Raw genomic sequence first — 11,462 nt, 5'->3', positions numbered from 1 at the left:
CTAGGTAATCATACCCTGCGTTCCAATCCCCATACTTCCCTACTATTGAGTATCTCAGAAAAATATTAAGGATGTCCCAATACATGCACGTCAACTGCAGTATGCCAAAAACTGTGGCCCTAAAACTCTTCTGTACTTTAGTATGTAGTGCAGTAAAAAGACTAAAACTCTTCTGTACTTTAGTATGTAGTGCAGTAAAAAGACTAAAACTCTTCTGTACTTTAGTATGTAGTGCAGTAAAAAGACTAAAACTCTTCTGTTCTTTAGTATGTAGTGCAGTAAAAAGACTAAAACTCTTCTGTACTTTAGTATGTAGTGCAGTAAAAAGACTAAAACTCTTCTGTACTTTAGTATGTAGTGTAGTAAAAAGACTAAAACTCTTCTGTACTTTAGTATGTAGTGTAGCAAAAAGACTAAAACTCTTCTGTACTTTAGTATGTAGTTCAATAAAAGGAAAGAGTATGTGATTTGGAACACAGGGATGATAACAGGGGCCACTTCAGTCATTTTTGGGTCTAAGGACAATATTCCTTGTTCAATCCCTATTTATCAAACTAAGGATCTCTGTGTTACACATGTTCTTCAAATGTCAAATTAAAATATCTTTATTGATATATAAGTTTCAAACACAATATTGCTAAAGCATCAAAACACAATGTGTCCAGTGAACAGTAGACAATTCATTTTATTTCATTATGCACTTCAAGAAAAAAAGTGGAAATATGGAGAATTTGGCTCCCAGGTGCCATATATATTTGGTCTCTGTCATTAATACACAATTGGAGTGTATTGTTCAGGGTAAACTAAAGGTAAATGTCCCCTGGGATCTCCTAACGGATTTTAGTTTTTTAAAGAGATAGATAGATAGATAGATAGATAGATAGATAGATAGATAGATAGATAGATAGATAGATAGATAGATAGATAGATAGATAGATAGATAGATAGATAGATAGATAGATAGATAGATAGATAGATAGATAGATAGATAGATAGATAGATAGATAGATAGATAGATAGATAGATAGATAGATAAACACAACACAAGGCCGGACCCCAGAGACGACTGTGGACACTCGGACACTCTGGAGGCTAAAACCAGCTTCAACAACAAGCCAATTAGCATTCTGTATCACCGGGCATCATGGGAAAACGCCATGCTGTCGCCGTGGCTACTGATGTAAACACTTCGCCTCCAGGCCTGAGTTCATGTTAATGTTTTGGTCAAGAAAATCAATTTACTGTTGTTTAGATGAGACACAGTGGGGGGAGGGGGGGGGGGGGGGGGGTCATGGTGTAGTGCAGGGGTCATCAACCTTTTTGAACCTGAGGGCTACTTCATGGGTACTGAGTCATACGAAGGGCACCCAGTTTGATACACTCTTCTGCAAAAAACAAATTTGCTCAGTTTGCCTTTAGTTATATATTATTATTAATGATTAATGATACTCATCTATGTGAAGACACTGATCATATTAAAGATTTCTCACAATAATTATCAACAATGACTTAAAAAAGGTGGGAAACAGATTATTATGCTATTTTTAGAACAGGCCTGCGGGCGCCTTATATGGTCCTTGAGGGCTACCTGGTACTGTGTTGGTGACCCCTGTAGTGGTTAACCCCCCCCCCCCCATGAAGTAGCCCTCAGGTTCAAAAAGGTTGGTGACCCCTGGTGTAGTGATTAGACCTCCCCCCCCCCTGTATGACTAGTTGCTATTATATGTATTTATTTTTCTGTATTTCAGGTGACTTTATTAAAAAATTAAAAATTCTGGGGCCCTCATGGTGCAGTGGTTAGAATCCTCCGACCCGTTTCATCTCTACCACCTTATGTTGGACGTAAGATTTTTATACATTTTATGTCATTCAAAAACAAAATGCATACTGGAAGGAAACCAGGAAATGCCCGTGACAGTCACCTATGTATTAGATTCTAAAATGACATAACCTGTAAAAATAAAGGCCGCAATTTACACCAGAAATGTAGCCTATGCAGAAAAGGACCAAATTGGTTGATAAAAGTGTTGGGGAAGTTATGTGATGAAACTAAACTTAACCCCTCTGTATTGTAGATGGTACGTCTCTGTGTTAACGACAAAGTAAGAAACATGTTGGAGTTAAACTTCTTTATTTACACAATTCATAGGAACGCATGTGACATCACAGAAAGAGAAATGTAGGGTTAGACAGTGAGACCATAAAACACTCTTTCTGCCTTTTCTCAGGCTAGGATGAACCGATTTCTAAAATGTTTGAACATTTATACTACATAGGATCTCAGAATTCAATGCACCTTCATATTCCCACCGGTGAAGTAGGTCTTTAAAGGTGCAGTCAGTGATTCTGCAGAATGATTGTTGTCAACATTTGTTTTGTCAAAATCAGTGAATATCTATAACTTTAAGGTTCCATTAATAAAGCAGGGTAATGTCTGACAGGCGGACAGAGTGGTGCACACACAATAATCTGACTCTTAAAATAAAACCAAAATAACTCATAATTGATCATAGGAAACAGCAGAATGTCCATTCACCACTCTGGAACAGCCTTCCCCTCCACATCCGTGCAGCACAGTCCCTAAATGTTTTTAAATCACTTTTAAAAACCCACCTCTTCTCTCTTGCCTTCTACTAGACTACTCCTGCAGGCATTGTCGTTTTAACCTCTGTGTTGTTGTTGTTTTTATTTTCTTATTTGTTTCTTTTTAATTGTGTTAAATCCTGTTTTTACTGCACTAATTGTTCTTTATGTGAAGCACTTTGGTGGGGCTTAGCCGTCTGTAAATGTGCTATATAAATAAACTTGACTTGACTTGACTTGACATCAAGGAGTAGAATGTAGAGAGAGAGGGTGTACAGCTCCAAACTGTGGGCCCTGCTGCTGTAAACAACAACAACAGTGACACAGTAACTTTTCAGGAAGCTTTCTAACTTCAAACAGTGTTCCAGGGATCACATTTTCAGCATCAAAACACGCACCACCAGCTTTCTCAAAACATATATTACACCTTTAAAGGGTCACTGTGTAGTTTCAGGGGACGGGGATTTGTTTACATTCACAGAGCCTGCAGTTAGTTCACTAAACATATTTTCTCTACATGTGATTCTTGACATTAAATAATTCTATCATCATAAATCAAAACTAAATTATTTTGAGAAACCTGGAACTAAACACAAGACTAGAATATGTTTTTAACAACCAAACTGTGGGCCCTGCTGCTGTAAGCAACAACAGTGACACAGTAACTTTTCAGGAAGCTTTTCTAACTTCAAACAGTGTTCCAGGGATCACATTTTCCTGTGAGGAAAGTTTGTTTAGTCAGTTATGAGAATATATCTTAGAAAATGTTTCACTTCTCAGACACATCCAAAGTTACACACTGCACCTTTAGTGTGAAAGAACAAATGTACAATAGTATCAATGAGCTCTTTATGCAGCTTTGATTTGATTGCACTTGTATTTCGTTGTATGTTTGTACGATGGCAATACATATAGTAATCTAATCTACATAGACAACTGTTCAGAGTTATTTCTTCTATTTGAAATTAAAATGTTACATGTGACACGGATTTTGGAGAGATTCAGGCCGTACATTAGAGGGTTAAAGATGGGCGGACATGTCAGAAAGTACAACGAAAAAACTAAACGCAACATTGTCGGCGCATTGTTCGTCTCAGACCTGTTCTGTGTTAACTCAACCACGTTCAAAAGAGTTAAATGCAAGATGGAAGCAATGTGGGGTGAGCACGTGCTGACAAACTTTTGTCTGGTCTGTTTAGAACCGTTAAAACAAACTTTCAAAATCTTAAAGTATGTGAAAAATATTACAGTTAAAGGAACAACGACTCCGCAAAAAATTAGAAAGAGTGAATATATATAAATTGATTTGGTGTCATAGCAAGCAAGCTTTACAATAGAGTGGCTGTCACAGTACACTTTGTTAATTATAACCCCACAAAGCTGCAAAGAAGACCTCAAATACGCCATTGTTAGTCCTAAAAGCAAAGGATACAGCCATGTAAAAGCAATAAGCGTGGCTATTTTGTTATACGTCATATGTGAGTGATATTGTAGAGGATGACAGATAGCAAGATATCGATCATAAGACATAACAGCCAAGTTTATATATTCTATACCTCCATACGTGTGCACACAATAAACTTGCACAAAGCAAAAGGGTGCAGAAACAGTGTGAATATCAGAGATAATTTGCACCAAAAGGAATGGGATCAGCCCTGTGCTTCCATACAACTCATTAACAAACAGGCTGCAGAGGAAAAGGTACATAGGCTCATGTAAGCTTCTGTTAGTACAGATAACCACAATGAGCAACACATTGGCACCAACTATGAACATGTAAAGAGAAATGGTTATTGTGAAATACAAGTATTTGAGAAGTCCAGTGTCAAAGTAGGCAGACAGTGTGAAATACAAAACCTGGGTAGAATTTATCATGATGAATAATTCTACTCAGCACACAAAGCAATAGTTACTGCAAACTCTCATAGATCTGGACATGTGGTTAAGATTTGCAATTTGGTGCAATGTGCAGCTTCAACATTAATGCAGATAAATGTTTTGAATAACACTGAATAATGACAAAATTAAATAATAAAAATAGACAGACAGACAATTACAAAGCAGCGTTATAGTTGTACATGAGTCACTTTTAAACAAAATGTTTCCAACCTACTCTTGAAAGAATAAGACACACATGAACACACACAAACAGAAGTCAGAGTAGTATTAACCCTAGACACATCCGTTATAATGAAAACAACTATAAAATACACATGTAAATGGCCCATTTCCTTTACAAAATGAGGACAATCATACCAGAAATAACAGCGTTTTGGACGAGTATACTTTCATATTCACCTGTCATGCAGCTTCAGTCATACAGTGAATCCCTCCTAACTGAGCTCAAACTATGATTCCACTTCTTTTGAAGATTCCATGAGAGAAAAACACCCACAGTAGCACAGTGCTATCAGTGTGTGTGTGTGTGTGTGTGTGTGTGTGTGTGTGTGTGTGTGTGTGTGTGTGTGTGTGTGTGTGTGTGTGTGTGTGTGTGTGTGTGTGTGTGTGTGTGTGTGTGTGTGTGTGTGTGTGTGTGTGTGTGTGTGTGTGTGTCTCAGTGTGTGTCTGTGTGTGTGTGTGTGTGTGTGTGTGTGTGTGTGTGTGTGTGTGTCTCAGTGTGTGTGTGTGTGTCTGTGTGTGTGTGTGTGTGTGTGTGTGTGTGTGTGTGTGTGTGTGTGTGTGTGTGTGTGTGTGTGTGTGTCTCAGTGTGTGTCTGTGTGTGTGTGTGTGTGTGTGTGTGTGTGTGTGTGTGTGTCTCAGTGTGTGTGTGTGTGTCTGTGTGTGTGTGTGTGTGTGTGTGTGTGTGTGTGTGTGTGTGTGTGTGTGTGTGTGTGTGTGTGTGTGTGTGTCTGTGTGTGTGTGTGTGTGTGTGTGTGTGTGTGTGTGTCTCAGCGTGTGTGTGTGTGTGTGTGTGTGTGTGTCTCAGTGTGTGTGTGTGTGTGTGTGTGTGTGAGTGTGTGTCTCAGTGTGTGTGTGTGTGTGTGTCTGTGTGTGTGTCTCAGTGTGTGTGTGTGTGTGTGTCTGTGTGTGTGTGTGTACCCTCGAGGGCTAGAGCCAGATCTACAGGTGCACCACCGAATCACAATCATGAAAATAATATAATGTGAAAGAATCAATGAAGAAATAAATGAACGAAAATAGTGAGGGGCCCGACTAAGAATGGTTCAAGAAAACCCGGTAACACTTTATAATAACTATCCGTTGTAACTTGTTAATAGATCATTAGTAAACTCTTAATTAATGATTATTAATGATTTGTTAAGTGTTTGTTAGCAGTTTGTTAAGGATTTATAACAATGGTAGATAGTTAATAGCTTAATAATTGAATCAGTTCATCTGGGAGGTAATCCGAGATACCGACGAGGCTGAAATAGGCTATAGACTATACACACTGCATGGGCAACTGAGGGCAGCCCCATTTTCAAATATTTTTAAATAAAATCAATACACACTGTGCATGCCATGGACTTGAACGTGACGTGATCAGTTAATCTCGGATTACCTCCCAGATGAACTGATTCAATTATTAAGATATTAACTATCTACCATTGTTATAAATCCTTAACAAACTGCTAACAAACACTTAACAAATCATTAATAATCATTAATTAAGAGTTTACTAATGATCTATTAACGAGTTACAACGGATAGTTATTATAAAGTGTTACCGAAAACCCTAATGGACAAACAAGTTAGAGGAGGAGAGACCGGGGCCCCCGTCTGGAGCCAGGCCCAGAGAGGGGGCCGGGTCTGCCACGGGGCCGAAGAAGCTCCGTGGCACCAGCCCCCTCTGCAGCTGATGGGCCCACCACTCGACAGAGGAACCACTGGGGTCTGTGCGCTGCCTCATGGCAAGGCAAGGCAAGTTTATTTCTATAGCACAATTCAAACACAAGGCCACTCAAAGTGCTTTACAGGGGCAAGATTAGAATACATAAAACACATTAGAAGACATTTAAAAGCGAATGAAAAGAAGTAAAACATTTAAATAAAATAAAAAGTACAGGTTAAAATGGAAACAGAAAAGACTCGATTTAAAAGAACTGAGGGTTGCAGCAGACCTCAAGTTTTCTGGGAGTTTGTTCCAGATATTTGGTGCATAAAAACTAAAAGCTGCTTCTCCTCTCATGGGGCAGTGAAGGGCGAGGACGGACCAGACCCGGGCGGCAGAGGCTTTGGGGACACGTCACCTCGCTGTGGGGGAAGGAGCCGGAACTGGTGCGGGATGTGGAGCGCCACGAATTAGACCTGGTGGGACTTACCTCCATGTCTGGGCTCTGGAACAGTACTCCTGGATCGGGGTTGGACTCTATTCTTCTCTGGAGTTGCCCAAGGTGTGAGGCGCCGGGCCGGTGGGGCGATACTCATTTTACGCAGCGAGGATGACCCGCTATGCACCGAACCAGAGCATAGAGAGATGACAGCGAGAGCGATCACAGCGGGGCAGAGGAATTTGCGTGTGAAGAATAGTCTGTAGTGAACACATCAGAGTTCGGTCTATTTGCACTATCCTACTGTTTATTTGCAATGAAGAAAAGTGTTTTTTTCAATGCGTTTTTATTTTCGTACATTATTTAAATAAACAAAATGTATTGAGTTGAGTTTTGAAAAACGGGGGGGTCGTCTTATAATCGGGGTTGTCTTATACTCGGACCAATACGGGTACAGTGTTTTTTCTCCACACAATAAAGACGTGTAAATAAACATTTCCTTTGTAAAATTTAGAATCAAAAACTTGAATTTTAATTAATAAATAAATGGGGGCTATTCAAAATGAAGTGAAGTTATCTTCTTCTACGCATATGCGCACCTAGTTTGTGGCCTCTACATTCATTCTCGGAATTTATTTAAAATTACTGGCGTTCTAATTTTATTTCCATAACCTGTGTTATGATGACGGGGTTATTTGCTCCACGGTCATTTAAACTTGCTGCAATTGTTGCTCAACGTGACTCAAAATATTAGGCTATAATATTTTCCCCATTTTATCTGCTTTCTGCCCCTTGTTGTGATTGTGATTATTTTATCATGTGTGTTCTGGTCATTTGATTATGATTAAACATGCCACCTTTAATATGGCTATAAAAAAGCTTGCTGCATTTTTTTTTTTTATGTGTGGGGGTGCGTCAACCTGGTTGGGACATAAAAGGGGGTGCGCGGCTAAAAAAGTTTGGGAACCGCTGCTCTAGGCCATCGTACCAACCCAGCAGATCATGAGAAGATATTGATTTGACAACATGTGTTCTCCAGAATCGCTGAGTCCGCCTTTAACTGATATTGGATAGCCGTGCACTCGAGCTCCTTTCTTTAGCTTCACAAAAGCTGATATGTGGGAACGTGATATTTGATCTTTGCTCTCACATCTTTGAGCCTACCAGCTCTACAAAACTCTCTCTGTATTTCTCAGTATGGCAGCGTTTACAAACTGGTGTCACTACTGTGTCTTCTACTGCTAAGAAAAAACCTTGACGTACAGCAGAAGGTATAACGTCCATGCATCCATGTAATTACTCATCCATAGAATTCCTCACGGGGGCCACAAAAGTTACACACTACTATAACTTCAGTGTGCAACCTACAAACAGTAACCATATCTCAGCTGGATTTGATTTTAGAAAGACAGTCATATATATTTTTGTTCGTGTTCATTACTCCTAATTTTTCTTTAAATTTACTCTTTACACTTTAAAAAAAATCAAGCATGTAACAAAAACATTTCAAATAATGCATCCAACTCCAACTTTAGTTTTAGCCGTGAAGCAAAGTGTTTTGAGGAGGCTATATATCCATTCGCCATTTTGGCTGGTAAGAGGTCGGTGAACTCAGTTAACTAAATGCATTATTAGGCTATTATATAATATATTTTAACTAATAGATATTGATTGATTGATTGATTGATTGATTGATTGATTGATTGATTGATTGATTGATTGATTGATTCAATTTTATTTCAGACATATCAAAAAAAGAAAAATTAAAAGCATGAAAATACAATAAAAAAATATGTTCAAATGATTTCACAAATAAAAATAAACAAAAAATAAACAAATAACATATTGAATTGATATGCCTGAACAGGAGTAGGAAGAAGTATAAACTTATTTGATCCTACCCCTTTTCCACAGCTCAATAACTTTATAATAATTCTTTATATATATATATATTTTTTTTTTAAATATAATCATAATAGATATCATAATTAAACTGACCTTAAAATTGTAACTTTTTGCAATACAACTTTCCAGAAATGTTTGAATAAATACACAAACAAAACAAAAATCTTGATCTTTTTTTGCAACGTTTTTATTCATGAAATTAATCACAAAATTGCAGTTGCAGGAATATATTAATACATTTTTTTTACAAGTATTCTAGCGCCATTTTTTAATTTCCTTCCCTTGTGCGAACATATCATACACAGTGACATACAGAACAGATTTTGGATACAGCCTTTTCTCTTTTAATTAATAAAAAAAAAGATGATCTGAAGAATTGTGGTGTAGGAGAAAATAATTGGAAGTAGTGGCACAATAATGGTGAGTACGACCCCAAAAACGCCATAAATGTTATTCACCGTTGTGTCAGAACAAGCCAACTTTACAACAAGGTAGTTATTACAATACAGACTGTTTATGACATTCCCACAAAGAGACAAACGTATATTCAATGATAAAGTGATTACGAACTTCACAAAAGAGTACAACCATATCAAAATAATAATGATAAGCGATATTTGCCATTATTCTTCTGTTCATTCAAACAAGCACACACACACACACACACACACACACACACACACACACACACACACACACACACACACAGCTAAGGACACATCAACATGTGGAGAAACAAAATGCAGAATCTGCTCTACTAACTAACAATGAACTTCAGCGCGCCCAATAAAAGATATTGTGAAAACATTTTTGTAATTCCCTCGCACACCATCTCTCTTTTTATGACAGCACATGTGTATATACATTACTCTTATTTTGGACATTTGCAATCCAAACATGATAGGATTCAAAAGTGGCTGTAGGATCACAAAATACACAGACAGAATCATTCTCAGCACACTGGGTAAACTGCTCATATCAAACCTACTCTGAATTACTTCAAAGCAGCAACCGAATGAAAAGTTAATGAGAGACACCAGCTGAGGTGTGCAGGTGCTGACAGCTTTCTGTCTCGTCTGTTTGGAACCAGAAAAACAGATTTTAAGAATTTTCATGTAAGAAAAAATAATTGGAAGCAGAGGCACTAAAATGGAGAAAGCCGTGGCAAAAAGGCCATAAATGTTATTCACTGTTGTATCAGAACAGGCCAACTTAACAACAAGGTAGTTTCTACACCAAAGACCGTTTAAGACCTTTCCACACAATGTCAAACGAATGCCTAAGGATAAAGTGATTAAGAATTTAACAAGAGAGTACAACCATACCACAATGATAATGATAAATGCCTTTTTAGATGTCATACGTGTGTTGTACTGCAGAGGGCAACAGATGGCAAGATATCGGTCATAAGACATGGCGGCTAAATTACAAAATTCAACATTTGCATATGTGTATATACAGTAAATTTGCAGGAAACAACATGAAGTAGATACAGTGTGAATGTCAGAGAGAATCTGGATTAGAAAAAAAGGAAAAAACCCCGTGCTGCCATACAACTCATTAACAAACAGGCTGCAGAGGAAAAAGTACATCGGTTCATGTAAGCTTCTGTTCCTACAGATAACCACAATGAGAGATGTGTTGGCAATAACTATCACACTGTACAACAATGCAGTTATTGTGAAATACAAGTATCTTAAATTTCCGACATTCAAATAAGCTCCAAGAATGAAATAAGACAAAGTTAAAGAAGTAGAATTTGCCATTATTAACAACTGAGTGGAAATGTCAAAAACTCCCAAACCTCAAAAATATTCAATACGTACCGTAGCTCTTCTCAGCTCTTCTCAGCTGTGTGTGTGTATAACATCTTTGAGTGCATTCTCTGCTATCAACAAATGCACGTAGTTCAAACAGCTGATCAAAGATAAACAAACCTGGTGATGTCCAGAATAATATTCGTGATAACCATCAAACTAAATCGTACACATTCACTGAGTGAAGATTGTGAAAGTATGACACACATTTCTCACCAACAATGTTATCAAAAACCCAATTAATAACTTGTATATCTTTTAAAAAACTGAATAAAAACTGTAGCAATGGCGGCCACAGCTTGGATTTCATTTCCCCCGGAAGAAACTTCAAAGTCACGTGACATGTATCTGTCCAATAGAAATAAATAGCGCCCGGGGTGGCATTACATTGTAGTGAATTGAACCCCCAATCCGTCTTCAGACGGCGGCAAAGTCTGATTTCACGTCAGTGACGGACGGTAAGAGGCCCTGGCACACAGTCGCACTTTGACGTTCTAGGAGTGAGACTGTGTTGCCTCATACATTCCTACAAGATTAATCTTCATATTAAGAGAAATACATTTTGTATTACACTTTGTCTAAAATTTTTATAAAATATGCAAATTAGCCAATATCTCATTAAATATGCATACATATAAACCAGGGGTGTCCAAACTACGGCCCGCTTTTTATTGGCCCGCGGCCGATTTTAAAAATATAATGCAATATGGCCCTTTGAAAAAAAAAAAAAAAAAAAAAAAAAATTTTTTTTTTTTTTGCATTTCTTAGTTAACCCACTAGTGCAGGGGTGTCAAAACTGATTGATTGGCCCTTGGCACATTTTAAAAATATAATGTAATATGGCCCTTTTAATTTTTAAATAATCTAAATGCACTCATTATATTACAGAGAAATATGTCCCATAAAAGAAAAAGAGCACCAAGGCCATCCCAGAGGACCCTGCATA

The 11,462-nt window shown here is 37.8% G+C and overlaps 2 protein-coding genes across 2 annotated transcripts; both read right to left on the bottom strand.

The window, feature by feature from the left end:
- Positions 1-3,507: 3,507 nt before the first annotated feature.
- On the bottom strand, positions 3,508-4,458 carry LOC307248517 (olfactory receptor 10A6-like; the record flags this gene model as incomplete). The annotated part of the gene is made up of 1 exon (XM_080024912.1): positions 3,508-4,458. The coding sequence occupies one exon, from the start codon at positions 4,456-4,458 to the stop codon at positions 3,508-3,510; it is 951 nt and encodes a 316-aa protein (XP_079881038.1).
- Positions 4,459-6,825: 2,367 nt separating this feature from the next.
- On the bottom strand, positions 6,826-10,465 carry LOC307248515 (olfactory receptor 2A14-like; the record flags this gene model as incomplete). The annotated part of the gene is made up of 2 exons (XM_080024910.1): positions 6,826-7,054; positions 9,564-10,465. 2 exons carry the CDS (start codon positions 10,463-10,465, stop codon positions 6,826-6,828), a joined length of 1,131 nt encoding a protein of 376 aa, XP_079881036.1.
- Between the last annotated feature and the right edge of the window lie 997 nt (positions 10,466-11,462).

This window comes from Ammodytes marinus (assembly GCF_949987685.1).
Source record: "Ammodytes marinus genome assembly, chromosome: 3".
NCBI classification, from domain to species: domain Eukaryota; kingdom Metazoa; phylum Chordata; class Actinopteri; order Uranoscopiformes; family Ammodytidae; genus Ammodytes; species Ammodytes marinus.
This window is presented reverse-complemented; position numbering and strand designations above follow the sequence as displayed.